Genomic DNA, 21310 nt, shown 5'->3' on the forward strand with positions numbered 1-21310 from the left:
GACGCGTCACCAGTGCATCCATTTCGTTCCTTATGCGAGTTGATCGCGAACGTCCCTTTCCACGCGTAGTTGATGGATTTAGAACAATTGTCGGACCATTCCAAGGAGCACAGGTGAACATGTCTGGAACAGGCATAAATGTCTTCTTATATGTGGATACGTATTCTGTAGTTCGAAACGAAGGGTCCACAAAAGCATCATATGAAAGGTTACAAGCTCGACATATTGCAAGAACATGTGAGCACAGTAACTTGAACATGGTTGGTTTTTGACAAGAGAATGATGTAGCTGTGAGGTCAACCATGTAACATTTTCCACCTTTTCCTGCTATCCTGTTGCCACGACTAGTGGTGACCTCAAATATCCCACGTACTGTGTCATATATCCTAACATTATGAAAGCGAGCTTTTTCAATGTTCTTATCAATCCTATCAGTTGGTTTCTTGGCATAGACATGTCCATTTTCTGATCTTTTTCTCCCCAAATCCCTTTTTTTTGCAAAGTATTCGTTAACTCGATAGAATGTCATCCTAACTAATGAAGTGATTGAGAGACACCTAGCCCCCTTCATTACGCCATTGAACGCTTCAGACATGTTTGTAGTTTTTACTCTATATCGATGGCCACCATCATGAAGCAAAGTCCATTGGCACTCAGGAATAGAACCATCGACTAAGTACTTATATGTGTCCTCATCATACTCTTTAAGGCGATTCATACAGAAATAGTATTTCCAAATCTTTGTCTATTCAGAAGCTTTTCCAAATAAGTTTTTTAATGCTATGTTCTTGAACTTCTTATGCAAATTTGAAGCAAGATGTCGTTTACAAAACCGATGGAATGCATATGGCTCTTCCCACCCTTTTCCAACTCTGTTCAACAATGGGATTGTAGGGAAAACCCATTAGAGTTTGCATCTACCGCCATAGCAATCATAAGTGTGCCTTTGTACTTTCCATACAAATGTGTGCCATCTATAGAAATAAGGGGACGACAGTAAGAAAAACCCTTAATGGATGGTTCGAAAGCCCAGAAAATTCTCTGAAAAATAACTCTGGTAGGATCCATTGTTGGTTGGACTTTCCAATGCACCACTGTTCCTCCATTAGATTGCATTAATGCCTGCAAATACCTTGGAAGTTCCTCAAAAGACTTATCCCAATCCCCAAAGACTTTGGTTATAGCCTTATTTTTGGCCAACCAAGCTCTCTTGTATGTTATAACGAATCCGTATTTATTGTTAACAAAATTAACAATTGACTTCACCTTGAAAGCTAGATCAACTCTTATCATATCCACGATAAAATCAACAACAAAATCAGAAGTAAGGAGGAGATGGTCGTCACTGTAATGTGCTGTGCAATCTTGATTATGACACTTATATCGCACAATCTTAAATGAACCAGTGGCGGTCATGATAGCTCGCATCCTCCATTCACAATCTTTCTCCTCCGCATTAGTACATTGGATAACATACTTTGAAGGCTCCGACTCAATTACACGAAAGTTTCTATTGTTAGATATCGTCCATGCTTTGACATTCTTCTTAAGGTGGTCTAAGGAGCTAAAGTCTTGCCCTATCCTAAAGTCACCATTTTCAGTCATGGAGTTGTCATTATTCCAGGTCATCCATGCATTAATCAATCTTTGATCAACCTCATCAATTCTAACCAGTCTTGAGATGGAGCACCATCTCTAATCGCTGCATCTAGAGCTTCTCTTTTTTCATCATCCTCCTCTGAATCAGAATCAATATGCTCATCCTTCTGATCTAAAGAGTCAACCTCGTTGGCATTACGCCTACCCAAGTGATTCGTGGAGAAGGTGTTCATTACAATTTATTGGAGAATCGAAACTTATATTAGTTGAAGCATGTATTACTTTTCTCAGGTAAGATTATGTTTCTCGTTGCTTCCTCCCTGAACTCTTCCCTCTGTTAGCCTAACCTGTACTAAAATAATTTTAATCTATTTTGGGTGTGTTCGATAAATTAATTTATTAGCTTTTTAGTTTACTACTGGTTTTTTAGTTGGTCATGCAACAAAAAAAAAATATATATTGTACATGACTTTAAGGAATAACCAATTACCAACAACAATTTGTTGCCAAACATCGCCATGACAGTTGGATTAAGCAATTGGATTAAACAGTTGACTTAAACAATAAATTTATTTGTTAGCTAACCAAATCAGCCATGAATTACAACCAATAGCTCCAACCAATAAATATTTGTTAAATAGATCTTTTTACCAAAATACAACTTTTAGCTTAATAATAGTGCCGGTCTCTATAATTTAACATAGATTTATAAAAATTAGATTATTATTTTATAGTTGGTTAGTATGACACAAATAAGCTGGTGGAAAAAAGTGAATGAGATAATAAAATAAAGAAATTAGATTTATATTTTATAATTTGTACACATTATTTATTATGCACTAAGTCCGTATAAAAGTTTCTCTCGTTTGTTTGATATAAGAACTTCTTATAAAAATTGATTGATTCTAGATGAATGGCATAATCAATTAGGAACGATCAATTCAAATATTAATTAAGCTTGGATTTATCTTCCTAGTTTTTGATTTTTTTTATTTAATTGTTTATGGGATGAATATTACTACATAAAAACATAAATATCAACTACAATTCTTTAGCATAAATAAACTAATTTCCTTACCATAAACAATTGGAAAGGCAAATCCAAATTATAATTCAGTTCTGGAAATTTCAATGAAATTTTTTGATAATTTCCAAGAACACACCTCAAATCTGAATTTGCTACAATTTGTTCACTACAATTGATTAAGGCGATAAATAAATGACGAAAAGAAAACAATCGAAAGTAGCTAAAATCACAAATTATTCAAAATACTTCACCACAACCAACTAAAATACATTTAAATTCCTACAATGTTGATCATTCTAGATTCAAAATTTTCTATAGAAAATTTGAGGAACTTACATTGCAAGCAGAAGGAAGACAAGACCAAGATATGTCAATAATGAAGTTTTTATGTAACACTCCCAGATTTTCTAACGTCATTAATTAATATTTTAATGACTTTCGAGTATTTTATAATTATATTAAATTAATTTTGAAGTAGTTTTAATAAATTTTTTTCATATACGAATTTAAATATTAACATATATTTATATTAAAAATACAATTACGATTTCTAAATAAAGAGGTTCGAATCAAAATAATTAATTTTTTTTTATTAAAATGTATGAGCATACGGAGGTGAGTTCTTAATTGAGCCTCGCAAGAAGATAAATCTAGATAAATAAATAAATAAATAGATAAATAATATAAAAGGATGTGTTAGGGTTGTGCGTACTCCTTCCCTCACTCACAAGAATCACGCCGCCCATTCCTCCTCCTCTTTCCCTCTCTAAACTCCCTCTTCCTCACGGCCCACAAAAAAAAACAGCAGTTGCCGGCACACCACACCACCGGCAGGCCACCTACTTTCCTTCTCCTTCACCAAGAGTAGGCCCAGCATACTAAGCCGCCTCCCCCACCAGCAGCTAGGCTGCGTAACGTAGCCAGTGCACAACAGTTTGGCTGCGTTGTGCAGCTTGTGGACAGCAGCTAGGCTGCGTTGGGCCCTTCAATCACCACGACAGCCTCGGTTCACCACCACCACAACCTTCACTTACCCTCTTCACCATTTTTGCTAGTTTTAACATTGTGAGCTATCTCCTCTTTTCTCTAATTTATTTTTCTAGCTTTTAATTGGAGTTTTATTAAGTGTATTGAGTTTGAGGTTGGTTGTGTTAATTTCATTGAATCTTTTTGTGGGTAAGAATTTGATTGATGAGTTAAACATGTTTATAACTTAGGGTTTGAAGTGTGATTTGAAATTATGGGTGATGTGTTGGTTTTGTATCAGTTTCTTTGAATCTTAGTATGGGTACTAATTAAATATGTTGTCTTTGAACACGAAATGACTAGGGTTTGAATTTAGAAATGAAATTACAAATGATGTGTGTTTTATGTTATATTCTGGTGATGATTGATTAAATAACCTTAAAAGTTGTTTTAAGATTTGGTCGATTGGTTATTGTTGTGAATAATTGGTAATGGTGATGATGTTAGTTGACTATGAAAGTGATTTTGATTGATTAAATTGGGAATAATAGTTACTAATTGTTGTAGTTTGATTGTTGTAAATTACAAATACCCTTATTAGGTTGTTATTAAAGTTATAGATACATGATATTAGTAAGGCAAGAGGATAATGTCAACTTATCGTCGATGGTTGCTAAAGTTATATGTCGTGTTGTTTTGACTATAATTCTTAATAGTTTTGGAGAATGTAACAAATGATATCCCGATACGATAACTCTAAGATTTTCCTTATCGTTATATTAATATTATATTAAAATTGTAAGATTTAGTTGTGATTAGTTATTTTTGGGTAACGCGAGCCGATATGCTCAAAATTAGTTAATGTAAAGAAACGATTCACACATACTTCTACTTTAAATTGATGGAAAGCCTTATGTTGTGTTGAGTTAATGATTTTGGCTTGTATTGAATGAGTTGTGTGCGTACTAGAGTAATCGAAAACTCATGTTGAATGGGTGATAGCGGTTACTTTGGTATTTAGTTTGGTATGGCAAAGTAGTTAAAGGAACTTATTAGTTCTACTCATAACTTATATAGGTGCCCATTTCGTAAGAGGAAAGTAGAGCCTTACTTGGGTGATTTTGTGACTTTTGATCGTGCAGTGACACTTACAGGTACGTATACGCAGTAACTAACCCTTATATGCAATTTGCTTTAGGATAATATTGTTTATTGTGATAATATATATTGCATTGAAACTATAAGATACTAGTGAGTACACTTTATATGAAGAGCTATCGATTATGAAATCCTTGCGCTTAGAATAGCTATAGAGAATGTAGGAGGCGGGGACCACTCCCTTATTTATCTAAGAATTGGATTATGCCTTACTTGGAGTTTGAATGACTCCTTTAGAGGTGAATTTCATATTTTGTTGAGTGGCTCAGTGGGTTTTGGCGTGCTGCTATCATAGGGCGCTTATTAATAGTCGAAAGTGGAAGTTATTCCAATCTGATAAAGTATTAGATTATGTTTAGCTGGCGTGACTCAACTAGATTATGTCCGGTTGATTTAGTAGTCCCCTAGGTGAGGTTCGACAGGACCACCGTAAAGGGGGTATGAGCATGCTTGGCTCACTGGGCGTCGGATGGTCGATACCAACCCTTGACCGAGGTGTTACCATGCGGGCCTTGCAAACCCCAATATGGTGGCCTCTTCACTGGTTTAGTACCCTAGTGTGTTAGTTTTTCCCGAAGGTAGGACCCGAGAGGGTCAGCTAGAGGGGGCATAAGCTCATACTTTGCCATGGGCGCCGGATGGCCGATAACGCTCTTGGCCGTGTCACTATGCCAGGAAGTAGAGAAAGATCCACTGATAGAATGTTATTCAGTGATAGAAAGTTTATTCATTGATCAAAAGTTATTTAATGATAGAATGTTCATTATTTGATAGATTGCTTACACATTGATAGAACATTTACTCTTTGATAGAATATTTACTCATTGATAGAACATCTACTTATTGATAGAATAGTTTATGCTAGTGAGAAGTGTGCCCAAGTTAAGTTACCTCAAGGGTATTATAGACTCTGATCACACTTACCTTAAGATAGACAAGCTCTATAAGGTCATGTGTTAGGTATTCTGTTAATGCCTTGGTCGAGTTGATAATATACGTGTTTTGCAAGAGTTTATGTTTGAAAAGAGGAGCGTGAAGACCTGCATTCTACCCAAGAACACATGGTTCGGGTTGGAAAGCACGTAATGAAATTAAGAAGTATAAGTGGCCGATAAACGGTTACTAGTTGTGCTTGCGTCTTATGAAATCATCTTATGTTGTTGTATGATATAATGTTATCTAGTAGTTGGTCTTATTATATTTTATGCTAGTTACTGACGTGCACGTGTTTGTGTTTATGTTTGATTGTTGATGACTTTCTATGATTGTCCTACTATGACACATTGACCTTTGGTCTAATGTCGAGCAGCAGGAGGATCATAGACAGGCGTAGCAGGTATTGGAGCTTGCATTGCAATGAGGGAGAGTGATGAGGGCGAAGCATAACCTGTGTCATACCGCTATCTGTTGATTTTGTAGCTCTTGTTATTTTTTGTAAACTTTGGTTGTATGTGTTTTATTATGAGGCTTGGTGTCCTCCCTTGTATATTTGTATTTCCGATGCGTAGTTTATAACTCTGTATGGTTTTAAGGAGTTAAGTATTTTTAAATGCAAACGTTGACACTGGAACCACGATCCATGCTTGGCATGTTGATTTAAGAAGCCGGTGACGAATCATTCCGCCGTGGTGTGAGATTTTAAAGGCAATGATGCCGTAGATTAGTTTAATGTTTTATTATGCTGATTGCCCTATCACATGTGCGATTTTTAGAAGAGATGCTGCCGAAACTTCCACTCACCCTTTTAAAGTTAATGTTTAACGTTTATCTAATTCTTTTCCTTTTCTTTTATGTAACACCCGAATTTCCTCCCGTCCTTTATGGTTTTGGTTTAGGGGTCGAAAATTTAGGAGTGTTACATTTTATCCTCAAATATAATTTTGTAAGAATCTGCCCATCGAACGGCCGAAGGAATGCTCCGATAACTATTGTATCCTTGGAGTGTCTTGGCGATATGTGATGGTGGATATATGTATTTCCAAGAAAAGAAAATCAAAGAACTAATACAAAACTTGATTTCTCGGCCATATAGCTTCCTTTTTTTAGTGTTTACAAGTTAGACTGCGGGAAGGAAGGGGGGCAGCAGGAATCGAACCAGGCCCTTTATAGAGAAAGTGATACATCATACATGCTACAATTGACACAAAACCCCATTCCCACATCCCCATAGCATTAGAGAATCCTTTAGAAGCACATATTTTGTGCTGAGATTGAGAAGCAAAAAAAAAAAAAAAGAAAAAGAATAAGATCTTTCAATCTCTCTGGAAATTAACATCTTATATTTACAGGAATGCAAGAGAATCTAAGTGGTAATCCTTCTGAAAGGATCATGAATACAAAAACATCTTGTTGATCTACATTGGGATCAAAAGTGCCATCTACTAAGAAACATAGGTTAACCTAGCGAAGGCACGTATATGCTCACATAACCGGGTTCTCATCTGGAATATAAAAATCAAATCGGACATCTACAGCACCTGATGTATTACCATTGTCTTTGTATTCAATATTCATTACTGATCCAGATTTTGGCTCCTCCTGATATTCTGTCTTCACTCGCCTTACAGGGACGGTAACAGAACATACAGTTCCAAGATCTGTATCAGTTGAGACGTTGAGCTTAACCTTCTCCTGGGAATCAATTTCCACAAAATCTGACAAAGCACTCACGACGCTCTTCACAATCTTCCGTTTGGCCTCGTCACTAACAGCACACCGATCAGCAAACAAGATCATCTTTAAGCGTTGCTTAGCAATCATTGCATTGGAGCTCTTTCTTGCACTTGGAGGCGGGAAAATAATCTTCCAAGCAAGGTTCAACCGCTCAAAGAAGTTCAAATTAATAGCATTCAGTAAAAAACTTTCGGCATCTTGATTGAAGGATTTAACAGATGTTTTATCATCTCCTGTGACTCCAAATGTCAGATTGGACTGGCAGCGAAAACTCGAGCTATGAGACACACTGCTCAATTTTTTCGGTGCTATCTCAGAGATACTAAGCACTCCACTTGGGTAACTTGAAACGTCTATCTGCAATCCAGAGCAGTAAGTTTCATACTAAGTGGCTCGAGTAAGGCAAACGTCTACTAGTCAGTTTAAAGCAAACCCACATTTCATAAAGTGATGCACATTATCACTATCAAATCCAGGAAAGAAAAACAGGTTGCATATCATATGGTACACTGTACATTGCTTGATATGCCATACACAACTATGAAACTCGCTGAACTTTAAATTGTAATCAGTACCTTGAAAAGGCAACTGATACAAAAGAGAAAAGACTATCTCTTCATCTACAATACCAATAATAAATCATCATCTATCATACCCTGTATATCTCGATCATGAAAGGTATGACCAAGGTCTGGGGAGCAATGTAAGACGGTAGAGTATACTCTTATCAAAAGAGATAAGTACATTACAAACAATACATTGTCCCAATATCACTCTCTTCAGCTTTAGTTATCTTCGTAAATCAGTTATAATCAGAAAATTTATTTTTGATCTGGTCAAAATCTTTTTAAGTCAACAAAAAGCAATAATTAGATGACAGAAAAACAATAGATAAACAGTTTCAATCAACAACAGGAAAATTCAGTTCAAATAAAAATCTATGGAATTATGGATAGGAAAAATATAAACTAACAACAAAAATGAATTCAGTTCAACATGAATAACATGAAAGAGTGGGGTTCAACAAGTAATGAACATGAACCTACGGATTTTTCTCCTTGTTAACACAGATTATCTATGCTTGAATCCTGTTCCTGATTATAAATATGAACTTGAAAGTTTAAACAATTAAAATTTTGACAGAGAGAAAAGGAAAGTAATGAACATAAAGAGAGGAGTAATTTCTTTATTCACCTAGCTAGCAGTAATGAAAGATACACCTATATCAGCAAACCCTTCATCCAAAAAATTAATTGGACCGGAGAAACATCAGACCACAAAATACTCAGAAAAAAGGAAGAGTGCCGAATTCTTACAAGTTATTTAATAAAAGTATCATAATGGCACATAATCATAACACATAAAATCATCAAAAGATTCTTCATCAAACCCTGCAGCAAGAAAGAAAATGACATCCCTTTTTCAACTCACTCTTATGAAAATTCCATCAAAAGTTAACCAAGTTCAGGTGGGTACAAGTACAAATAATTCAAATATGAGTTTAACACAACGTAAGTATAGTCTAATGCTTCTAGTCCGAACCTTTGAACGTGTTCTCTTGGACTTATTTTATAGTCCAATAAGTTCAGTTTCATTCAAGTCTAATATTTTTGGTTCCATTTAGTTACAATATCGTCAGTTTTATTTAGGGCATGCTTGAATTGAGTGTAAATATTTAATAGAGTAAAGAAAGTAAATGGAGATATATATGAACTAATTGACATAGTTGTGAAAGAGCTAGAATGAGGGTAAACTAAAAAGATGAATGAAAAAAGGATGATTTCCCTCATGTGGTAGAAGAAAAGTATTCCCCCTCCTTCCCCTAGGATAAATTTTATTTCAAAATGAGGAAACTAATTGCTATTCTAACCCTTTTTTATTACTTTGCAATCAATTCTTCCACCTCTCCAACGATCAAATTCCATTAATTTCATATCTAATTACCTATGTTGTCCTACTTTGACTATTATTTTCCCCTTAAATAATTACCCTCAATCTAAAATCTAAGCATGCCCTTAGTTCTAATACATTCAGTTCAATTTTAGTCATAACATCTTCTATTCAGTTTTGTTCTAATATCTTTCGAGCAACTCGCCTATCACTTTGATTATCACCTAACAAGTTCTTTTATGAACTGCACCTAAAAACTTTAGTTCGTTGCAGTTTTACTAATTTCCAATAAATTCACCTGAGTTCAATTCAGACCTAATAATTAATGGAGAACAAGCTCTTCATCTAGAATCGCACTTTCAAAACTTGTTATAATCCTCAATCTCTGCTTATGGAATCTCTCATCAAAACTTCACTCTAATTCTTCTCAAATCTTCTAAGCATTTACAACTGCAATTGACGAATTCCTATTAGGAGTCCAACCCCTACAATAATTTATTCAACAAAAAATCCTAAACCCTACATACTACATTCCTAATTTCTCATCACCACTGTAATTGCAACGAACAAAACTTCAAATAACATAACCATTATTTGTCATTGCAAACAATTGAAAATATACTTGATAAAACGGCACAATCTCAGCTCCAATTCTCAAAATCTCATTTTCAAACTCTCATTACTAACAATTAATATTTAAAATTACAAACACAGTTCCATAACCGAATTAAAATTAGCTTTCGGAAGCCGGACAATTTCATCTCACAAAGAAAGACAATAAGTACACAAAAAAAAACAGAAGAAAAATAATATGGGGAAGGGAAAAGAGGAAAATAGAAGAAATGACCTTAGAAGAAGAACAATAATGGAAAGAGAACTTGAAAGGAAGATGATGAGGTGCTAGTGTTGCGAAAACTCCGACATCCCCGGAAATCGCCATTTTTAATCTTTGAGCTGCTTTCTCTTCGAGAAATTCACCGGCGTAGTTGAACGCTGAGCTTTGTACGATTGTAGAAGTAAATTTGTCCTTCTTCACTCAATACGACGCCGTATTGGTCAAGATTTGGCGTCGCTAAACGTCAACCTGTTACTGGCATTGCTGGGCGTTGGTCCTTAAAAAGTCGAGTTTGCCCTCATTAATGCCTAATGGGTTGTTGTTTATGTACCTATCAAATTCTTCCGTATAAGGTTATCTATCAATATTACAAATCATCGTTATTTATCTAAGCTACCTAATAATTCATTAATATCCCATTTACAAATCAAAGATTACACTTCCTACTTTTTGCTGTATATTTTATTAACGGGTGTTAGACATGTGGAAATGAGAATTAAAAGACTACAGTAAGACTTAAAATGACACTTGAATTAAGACTTTAAAAAAATGTCTCATATTTTTAGCAAATGATAAAAATAAATAAAAATTTAGATAAAATTGATTATATTTACAAAATTATTTTTATAACTCTTTATTTTTCCTTACTTTCATTAATGACAAAAATATCTTTTTATAATTTACTCAAATCTCAATTCAAATTATCACCGTGTCCCAAAACTTTTTAAGGGACTTTTTCTGTTCAAGTCTCAACCCTAACCTTTATCAATTTTCATTCCCAAATTCTCATTCCCCACGAAAAAAAAAAACACTTTCTACAATTTTACATTTCTACCCAAAATCTCAATCTTCAACGTCTTGTCAAACACTCCCTTGATCATATTCTCTAAATAATAATCCATAAGTAATTAATTTTAAGGTTAAGGTTGGTGTAGTAAATGAGTAAATCAATGCAAGACAACTCTAGTCTCTACCTAAGAACGGATTAATTGATACTGAGTTGAAGTGAAAGGGAAATTGATGAACAAGTCACCGCCTTAACCGTCATAGTGAATGGGGAGATGGGCAGCATACCGTCTCCTCCGTCGTCTACCCTCCTTATCGAAACCATCTTCCGTTCCCCTTTACCCTTCTCAATTCTCCCTTTTATCTTCAGATCCCACCATTCAATTTTTTCCTTTTAAGCCCTTCTCTTCTTCCGCTTCCTCATCTTCTACTGCTCTTGCGCATGATTTTGATTATGGATTTCGTGATCTTTCTCATTTTTACGTTGATGAGGATCGAGAAACGGCTAAGATTCCCGTTAAAGCTTATTTTCTTTCCACAAGGTTGGCCCTTTTCACCTTTTTACTTCTATTTCGCCTTTTTCTTTATCTGGATTCGTACGTTTCTTGCTTTTTGATATGGGTTTTGTGTATTACTCTATTTTTATGTTATTAATCTACAATTTTTGCTGCTGGTGTTTTTGCGACTGATGTATGTATGGAATTTATGTAATTAGGTGTATTGCTAAATTCCTCTCGAGGAAGATTTTCTCATCAAGATGCTATACAGGAATAAATTGGCATTTGAGATTTTTAGTTATTTAATTATCTGCTACTTCATTTTGTTGTGTGCAATTGTAACGTCTTATAGTCTTTATGTGTTCTTTCTTGTAAAACTACTCATTTTGTATATTTTCTTTCTATGATCATGTTAAAATTTGGAAATTTGGAGTATTGATAACGCGTTCATGGTATTTCCATGAAAGGGTAGTCAAATATGACTATGTAGAAGACATTAACTTGTCCAAAGCCTAAGTTTGAAAAGAGAATCAAGGTCTAAAGTCTACTGTGTGACCAATGAGTTATTGATGGGCACACTGAGTTGTTGGTGTTGGCAATGGATGAAGCTTGGAAAAATTTGCAAATGAAAGGCTGAGAGGTCGATGAGCTGTCGGTAGCGCTTCGAAGAGAACTAAGCGAAGACAGGATGACCAATGACTTGTTGGCTGTCTAGTTCTTCAATTCTTTCACACGTTCTCTTGAGCAGTTGAGTTCCTATGTGTCTTTGACGTGTGTAGAGAGTTGTGCACGTATATGAGAAGAATTCAAGGCATAAATATTTATTTGAAAGTTACGACTTACATCCATCAACTCAAAAGATAAGTTACAAATGAGATAATATTATTGGGAAAATCATTAGCATTTCCCAATAGAGAAAATCGTTCTCAAGAACAGCTAACACCTAATACCATCATTTTTTTGAACACTCAAGCAGAAAGGTGAGGTCTTTGGAGTCTTGTTATCTCCATTGAATTTAAGTCCTGAACTTGTTCGTAGGTACAACCTATAGTGCATCTTTCTTTTGCCAAGAAGGGTATGTTTGCTTTGTAGTAGCATCTCTTAAGTGTAGCTTGTAGATTCACCCGGGCATTTTTGGGGAACTAACACTTAAGATAAGCGCTTTGCGTGCCAAACAGTTTCATCATGTTTCCGGTAAGAATTAGCTCTCAAGTTCATAAGACCGTGGTTGCTCATCGAAGTTGCTATCAAGATCAAAAGTTATGTTCAAGTTCAATCAAGCATTTAGTAGCGGTTTCGAGATCGTGATTGTCTTGTGCTTGTGCCCATTTATTGGATTGAATACCACTGTAAGAACGACAATCAATGCATCTGCTTTTAATCCTCTGAGGCGGATAATACTTATCGAAAGCATATTTTATATTATTTAAACAATTGTAAATATTGTATGATTGTATCAAGTGCCTTGCTTACGTTGCCGAGAATTATGTGTATTCAAAGAAAGAGAGGGAAAAGCTGTTGGCTTGCAGAGATGCTTTATGCAATTTTGTGCAATTTTCTGTGCTGAAGATGTTATATCCTTAAGATGTATTCCCCCTTCCCGTTCCCCCTTCCACCCAACCATCGTCTCAATTCCACTCTGATATGTGCTGCATTGTCCTTGATTTCATCATGTGCAACTTGTCTTATTACTATGTTGTATTTTTATTGTTTGGCATCTCAGAATCATGGTTTTGGCAGTATCAACTTAAGGAGCATGCAGGCGGAGAATGCTGGGAATGTTGTCCCTCCAACCTCCCGTACCTCAAATTACGTTACATTCAGATTTTGCAATCTACCATCAGAAACAATGGTAAGACAATTTGTAAAATATCTTTTTTTCTCACTCTCCTCGACTGGGATCTTCTTTTTTTTGTAAGTTTTTGCTTCCTCTAAGCAACTTCTGCATTTTGCTATGCTATGTGGCATTTTAATAGCAGTGATATATTTGATATCCGAGGCACCTTCTATTTGGTTATGTAGGATTTTTTTTTCTTTTGGTAGTTGTGTGGATAATGATTTTTCTATTTTGTGGTCCACAATGGAAGTTATTCTGCATCGTTGTGGAACTAGTTACACTAGAAAGTTAAACACATATCTATGTTCATTTACCTTCTATTTATTTAATTGGGATGTGGAGCTGTGTGTGACAGCATTATATCCTATCTGACCATAAGAACAATGCGAACGTCTTCCTTTTGTGTTGGTATGATGCACTATTGCACTCAGACATAGTGAATGTGATACAAGTTGCAAAGTGCTTTGTGGAGATGATCATTAATTTCTGTAATTTAGGCTATAGCTTGATGCACTGTAGGAGTTTTGTGATTCTTTCTGTTGTATCTGAGCCTTTTGATTTTATAAAATTCATTGCCTTCATTTATGTTGGGCCTTTGATTCAGGGCTTGGGCGTTGAAAACAACGCAATTTGCAACCGATACATGGTGGTATTTCAATACGGATCTGCTGTCCTCTTCAATGTTGACGATCATGAAGTTGATTTTTTCTTGAATATTGCTAGAAGACATGCTTCTGGATTGCTTTCAGAGTTGAGGAAAGATGGTAATGACTCTTGAGAACTGTCTGTTTGAATGAAATATATTGTATAGGGTTTTATGATGCATCTGTTCAATTTTATTTGGACTGCTAATCGTCTGTTTAGTGTGTTTCACATTTTTCTCTGTTGAATATACATGCAAGTAATGGACCGATTGAGTATCTTTTTGTTCATTTTTAATAAAATATTTCATCGTTACCGCTTAATAGTTAAAAGAATGATATTTTTATAGCCTAATGAGTGTCAATTGGTTTCTATATTTTATCCTAATAGATTATAAATCTTCCATTAGGAACATGATGGAAGTTGGTGAACTTTTCTCGGAAATTTTTGATGAGAAATATTTATTGTTCATACATTTTCTATCATATTGATAATAATCACTGTCTTTATGTTGGAGTATTATTTTTGCTTTGGTTCAACTTTGTCTCCTGTTTTGATTTCCTTCTATATTCCTCAGACTACATGGTAAAGGAGAAGCCAACACTAGCTGAAGATATGCAGGGTGGTGCTGACTATATAATTCTTAAACATCTCGACACTGATGGTATTCGCATCATTGGAAGTGTGCTTGGCCAAAGCATTGCTTTAGACTATTTTGTGTCCCAGGTGATTCTCCAATCTCTACTATCGACACCACATACGCTTGTCTCCTTTCCTGACTGCGCTGTTAGACTGATATTATAGATGAGGGAGACAGGCTCTTTATATGCTAATATCTTACCTGGAGTAGCAAATAACTGAGAAAGAATTCTACTTGATATATTTTTCTTGCATCTTTCAGGTTGATATTATGGTCGAAGAATTTGCAAATATAAATCGAGGAATGGAGAAAACTGGAACATTTACAATGCATAGAAAGAAGCTCTTTCAACTAGTTGGCAGAGCAAATTCTAATCTTGCCGATGTCATCCTTAAAGTTGGTCTTTTTGATAGGTATATTCTGAGTTAAATATTCCTTTGTAATAGTCTAACTTGAAAATTTCCGAGCCTGAAGTTTTGGAGAAAAACTGAAGTGTTAGAGTGTCCTTACTTAGTTGGTTCCTAGAGTATCTTAATTGGATACTTTTCTATGTATATTGTGGAAGATGAATTATGTTCCTGAAACATTAGTCAAAGATTTGTTGAGCTTATACTTTGGCAACAAACTGAATTGATGGAGTAAGAAGAGTAGTAGATACTAGATAGTCTTGAAACTTCTAGTGTTTGCTAATATTCTAATAATTCATGTTTGTTTCTGATTTCACATTACTCAGATCAGAAATTGCTTGGAGGGATGCAAAATATGCACAAATAAATGAGTATCTTCGTGAAGAGTATGAAGTAGCTCAGCGTTTTGGAAATCTTGATATCAAGCTGAAATTTGTGGAGGTATGAATCTTATTCGTATTGTAGTTTGTAAAATGTATTGGACGCTGACGGGTGTTTAGTTTTTTTTTCTTTTGGGGGGGGGAGCGGTTTTTCGGAATTTGTTCTCTCCATCTTCCGTTTAGTTTAAGGGATTTAAAGTGAAAAACTTGTGTGGAAAAGTGTAGTTTTCCGTTTCTTTGCAAACATTGACATTCAAAAGTTGAGAAATTCAAGTTTCTTGTATTCTCCCATCTGCAACATCTGCATTTGCATATTCCGTTGGAAAATTGTTTTCCAAGGAAAATGTTTTTTTCGCCTTATAAACACCCTAAAAAAGTAGTGTGTTTGGAATTCGGATGAAGGATGTTGGTGAGAAAAGTGAAGGATATGTTTTCTTTATTTGATTATGAAATCAGAATTAAACCCCATTTTCATTTTCATTTTTTCTGATGAACATAATTCTTCCACTTAATCCTTTCACCTACAATTTTTCTCAAAAATGTTCCAATGTAAAAAAGTTTGTAGAATTGTTAGCTTGAATTATTATCGAAGATTTATTCCTGTGTTTCTGTGGGGTATGCAGCACAACATCCATTTCCTGCAAGAAGTCCTGCAGAATAGGAGATCAGATCTGTTAGAATGGTGCATCATCGTGTTGTTGAGTATCGAGAACGTAATATCACTATACGAGATCATTCGGGACTCAGCCGCTGGTTCGGTGTGATCTGCTAGCAGAAGGTGAAGTCTTTTGCAGCACCAATTTTGCATTGTATTAACTTATTTATTTATTATGTATCTAACCATATCATATGCAATACTACATTCATTAATAGTGCAATACTTGAAATAATACAAATTACTAATGAAAATTTTCAGTTGCTCTTGTTCATATGAAAGTGTGAATTGCCCCGCCATATATAGTGGATTTTTTCTTTAAAAACAAGGAAAAGTTACCTACAATCTAATTTTTTCATGATTTTCTACAATAATCTCATCTATTGATTAACCATGAATAATTTCAACTTTAGAGGGTATTTTCCTAGAGTAAATCCATAACCGAAGGACTTGTTATAGCAAGTTTTATTTTAAAAAAAAAGATAAATTAAAATAAAATGTTGAAAAAAAAGTGAAAAAATTATTTTAAAAATTGCTGATTTTTTTTAATTATTCAAACTTTTTATTTGAATTTTCAAAATTTTTCTCTAATTTTACATTAATTTTTAATTTGTTTTTTTGGTGAATTACCTATTAGAGCAAGTCATTGGGTTATCCAAGCAAACTCTAGGAAAATACATCCTAAAGTTGAGATTTTTAATGATTAATCAATAGATGAGATTATTGTAGAAAAATCATAAAAAAATTGAATTATTAGGTAATTTTTCCTAAAAACAATACTAATAAAGATAAACTTCCTACATAAAAAAGAGTTCTCAGCATGATGTTGGATATAGTTGGCGGGTTATCAACTTGAATACGCTGGTGGGAATAGCTGAAGCCGAGGCTTAAATTATAATAAGTTATTTCAACTTATTAATTTACCAAACACTAACATTATATGATTTAATTATCCAATCATCTATTTATTATATCTAAATAAGCTAACATAGTTTGTTTTTGCCAAACACCCGACCTTATTAATCAAATTAAATACTTCACATTATTGACATCGCCCTAGAATACAATTTACTTTGCAAAGGCACCTCTACCCCAATTTTGTTGGAACTTAATTAAATAGTTAATTGAGTCATTTAATTGAATATAATTAAATTAGTAACTATTTTAATGGGTGTAAATATTTATTGCCCTTTTGTATTAGATTACATGTGATAAATTATTGTTAAATCATGAGCATATATTACTTAAAAGTTATAAATGACTTGCTTTTAAGGTCAAATGCAAACAATTTTTTTTGTTTTTACACGAGTAAAATAATACATATATTCAACTTCCCAATATGCCTAAATAAGTAGGTAAAAGTTAAATTATAGCATTAATGTCATGAGAGGCGAAATATTCATTGAATATCTTGAAGAGTTATTACTCAATAGTCATAGATAAAATGTAACAAGAAACTTCGTTTAATGATTAATTTGCTACACTATCATTTATTTCATTTTTCCTTTCTGGGTCCCCAAAAGATCAACCAATGCTAAAAAAATCGTATTACTCATGTTTGCCTTATACAAAATTTCAAATCAATACCATATATAGCAATCTTCTGTTTCATGTACTATAATGTAGCGAATTCCAATATGCATCATAAATGTTGATCTAAATAAAGTTCAATCGGGATGATGAATCATTTCATGTCCAGTTACCGTATTTAAACAATTGATACAACCAGTATAAGTGTATCACTACAAACTACAGAGCGCTGTTTGTAGGCAAATTATAGATAGTTCGAGCAGCGAGCAGCTTGTACTTTAACCTTAATGCTAGCAAATTTTCTCGCAGCACTTCACTACATTTGTTTGCAAACCGATGCAACTGATCTCTCTTTGCAGTTCCCGTAATCCAGAATATATGTTTATGATATTTGAAGCATCAACATGGCATACAACGTGGGTATCAAAGAATCTCAAAATATTGACGAAAATGAATCAGTCATCACTACTATAAGAAGTTTTCAAGGCCATTATGACCTCAGAATTCTTGTACTCTACGAGCAATTTGAGGCGTATCGTAGACATCTCTCGACCTAGATTTCTTCACTCCAGCAGTGAACCATAGTTTGTCAGATTTAACACCCTCAACACCCAAACTCGCAACCTTCACCCAAACCAATACCTTGGTCTTCATTCCCTCAATGCTCATCATTTTTCCTCTCAACAAGATTGTTTTCACTCGTGTAGCATATCGTAAAACTGACGAGTCCTTGAAAGTTACCTCACAAGGGTGAGGCAAGTAAACTATAAGCTTTGCTTTTGTCTCATCAAACTCGTAACACGTTATGTTCTCGGGGAAGATGCCTGATGGTAGGTTGTACTCTCTCAGAAGTTCGGGTAAATTTTTTGTTGGCTTACCTGTGTTAACAAAGCAAGACTATATTGATGAGATAACCAAATCAGATATTGATCACAACTAAATAATATTGAGAAAATACAGTGTTTATCAGAGCATATACAGTACCCTTCAACTTGTTGAACAACCATTTCGCTTTCTCCTCGACCACATTTGTGACCGCCTGTAGAACAGCAAGATAAGCATCAAGGAACGGCCAATAGCCATAAAAACACAAGTCACAAAAGAAAATCAGTATTTCTCAGCCTTAACTACAAAAAAATAATCTTCATTAATTTGTCATCGGTGATGTGAAAGATAACCTTGGCAAACTCCTAGAAAACACAGAACCTTTGTTCTACTAAATCAGTATCCCCATCTCGATAATGATCAAATAAAACATATTCGTTTTAAAGTTCAATAGAGTAAAATTCTTCATACAACATACGTACACACAAGAGCACGATTGATGACATCTATTTCATAGCAAAAAAGCATCTTCTACACACTTGTTTCGTTAGTCGATTAGTTTTGTTTCACATATGCAAAAGAAATCTCAACACATACATTCTTATCAACAAGACAACAACATTATATGAAAAACTACTTATTCTACTTAGATCAGCCAATAGCCATTTCAACCAAAATGCCTTAGAATAGTAAGACGTTTTGAACACGGAGGAGACCTTAATGCTTTCTGTATGACTTCTGTAACAAATAACAATGGCCCCCACTTATCGACATCCATTTTCAGCAATATCATTCATTATGTGAACCCATCTATACAAAACAGGTTTGGTAAATCATAATGAAGAATGGATGGAACAAAGATGGTAAGAATACATTTCCTAACCTAAACAGATCCATTTTTAGACAGCCAAGACTATGGTCGGGATCATTTGATTAATAACATTATTAAAATTAAATTGTGAAAAATGACCAATGATTGGTTCTTTACACATGCAGAGAGCTGAGTTTATCTAATACACATTCAAAGATAAGTATTCACACAGTCTTACCGTAAAACGCACCTCACACGTGGGTAAACAGCCCAATAATACAATTTAGACGGTTTGTTTTGAGGTCTGTACTTATAAATGAACTCTCACACTTTAAACTTTAAAAAATAAATTATACACAAATTAAAGTAAAAATTATGAGCAAGAATATAACACAAACTAAAGTCGAACAGTGTACTTGACATATTTTGGCCAAACTATATGATGATTTACTTTCTGCAAAAGAAATCTCATCACATACACAACAAATCCCACTAAATCTTTCTCCTAATCAGTAAATAAGTCATAGATCAGAATTAATCATGATTCATGAACCCTAATTTACGACAGATCTTTTTAAATTGACAACCAATTACAAAACAGAATTCAAAATAAGCAACAAAACTCAAAAGATAGTGTAATTAATTGAAAAAAAAGCAATAATGTAGATGAATTAAGAAATGTAGTAAAGAGAAGAGGAACAAACAGAGATATCTTGGGAGATGTCGAGAAGTTCTTCCTTAGCTTTCTTAGTAAGCCATAAACTTCCTGCTGCAGATTTGATGCTTCCTACTTTTGTCAGAGCTTTCTCCATTATTTTCTCTCTCTAAAACTAGTGGATCAACAGGAAGGGATAGAGAGAGTAGAGTGAGGAGAGAGAGTGAAAAACACCATAGAATAAGAAGAAAGGAAGAAAGGAAGAAGACAGTTTGTCTGCTTTTAAATGTTGGAAAGAGAAAGTGCACTGCAGACAAATATCCCTAGCTGTCTGTTGCATAGATTCCACAACCGCTTTTTCTTTTTTTTTTTTGAAAAAATAAAACTTTTAATCGGAATAAATTTGTTTTGTTTTTTTTTTAAGAAATTGGAATAAAGGTTATAAAACAAATGGAAAGACTATAATGCACTTTTTTTTTTTATCGGAAAATTATTTTGAATAATTTAATATTTTTATGATTTTCCTAATAATTTCATCCATTGATTAACTATATATAATCCTAATTTTAGGTGATATTTAACCTAGAGTAAATTTGGGTAACCCGATGACCTGCTATACTAGGTAATCCACCAAAAAATTAAATTAAAAATTAATTTTAAATTGTAGAAAAAATTTTGAAAATTTACATAAAAAATTCTAAATATTAAAAAAAATAATAAATTTTTTTGAACATTTTTTGAACATTTCTTTTGACATCTTATTATAATTTATCTTTTTTAAAAAAAAATAAAACTTGTTATGACAAGTCATCCGATTATCGGGTTTACTTTAGGAAAATACTCTTTAAAATTGAGGTTATTCATGGTTAATCAATAGGTGAGATTATTGTTGGAAAATTATGAATATATTAGATTAATCTAGGTAATTTTTTTTAATTGTAATATTATTGTGTTTCATTTCTGTAATTATGAATAAGAAAACAAATGAACTCCTATTTGTTGGTCTGAAATTTTTGTGTTTGAAGAAATCATTATCATTGGTTTATCAAAAAAATTCAAATATGTTAATAAAATTTTTATTAAATTGATTTAATATACACTTATAGTCCTAAAGTAATTAATTATAATCTTAAGATAATTTATTACAATTTTAAAGTGAATGCTTATAATATTAAAGAAATGTATAGATAACAATTTAAAAAATGGTAGGATTCTATTTAAAATAAAAATATTATAAAACTAAAATAAAATGCGTTTTCATTGGTTTATGAAAAAAGCACTGCAAATTTTAGGCGTGCCTTTTAATTTGCATGATTTTTTATTTTTAGATATTTTTTATTTTGCATTATTTTTTATTAGAATTAGACATTATTATACTTATTTTGTTTACTTTTATCCATTTGTTTCAAGTCATTTTAATATATTTCTAAATTTTCACTTTTTGCTGAAAAATACTATGCACACAACAACCAAGGAGTATTCACATCAAGCTGCTAA

At 33.7% G+C, this 21310-nt stretch overlaps 3 protein-coding genes across 3 annotated transcripts; 1 reads left to right on the forward strand and 2 right to left on the reverse strand.

Annotated features, from left to right (window-relative positions):
- Positions 1 to 6993: 6993 nt before the first annotated feature.
- Positions 6994 to 10421, reverse strand: LOC130809142 (cell division topological specificity factor homolog, chloroplastic-like). The gene is made up of 2 exons (XM_057674788.1): positions 10161 to 10421; positions 6994 to 7780 (listed from the first exon to the last, which is right to left on the reverse strand). Exons 1-2 carry the CDS (start codon positions 10251 to 10253, stop codon positions 7172 to 7174), a joined length of 702 nt encoding a protein of 233 aa, XP_057530771.1. The 5' UTR covers positions 10254 to 10421; the 3' UTR covers positions 6994 to 7171.
- A 508-nt stretch (positions 10422 to 10929) lies between these two features.
- On the forward strand, positions 10930 to 16266 carry LOC130809141 (protein RETARDED ROOT GROWTH, mitochondrial-like). The gene is made up of 7 exons (XM_057674787.1): positions 10930 to 11476; positions 13172 to 13283; positions 13873 to 14032; positions 14488 to 14636; positions 14812 to 14963; positions 15284 to 15398; positions 15961 to 16266. The coding sequence occupies exons 1-7, from the start codon at positions 11202 to 11204 to the stop codon at positions 16099 to 16101; spliced, it is 1104 nt and encodes a 367-aa protein (XP_057530770.1). The 5' UTR covers positions 10930 to 11201; the 3' UTR covers positions 16102 to 16266.
- A 1364-nt stretch (positions 16267 to 17630) lies between these two features.
- LOC130809143 (uncharacterized protein At5g01610) lies at positions 17631 to 20132 on the reverse strand. Its single transcript, XM_057674789.1, has 3 exons — positions 19863 to 20132; positions 18507 to 18561; positions 17631 to 18400 (listed from the first exon to the last, which is right to left on the reverse strand). Exons 1-3 carry the CDS (start codon positions 19968 to 19970, stop codon positions 18021 to 18023), a joined length of 543 nt encoding a protein of 180 aa, XP_057530772.1. The 5' UTR covers positions 19971 to 20132; the 3' UTR covers positions 17631 to 18020.
- Between the last annotated feature and the right edge of the window lie 1178 nt (positions 20133 to 21310).

Source organism: Amaranthus tricolor, chromosome 3, assembly GCF_026212465.1.
Source record: "Amaranthus tricolor cultivar Red isolate AtriRed21 chromosome 3, ASM2621246v1, whole genome shotgun sequence".
NCBI classification, from domain to species: Eukaryota; Viridiplantae; Streptophyta; class Magnoliopsida; order Caryophyllales; family Amaranthaceae; genus Amaranthus; species Amaranthus tricolor.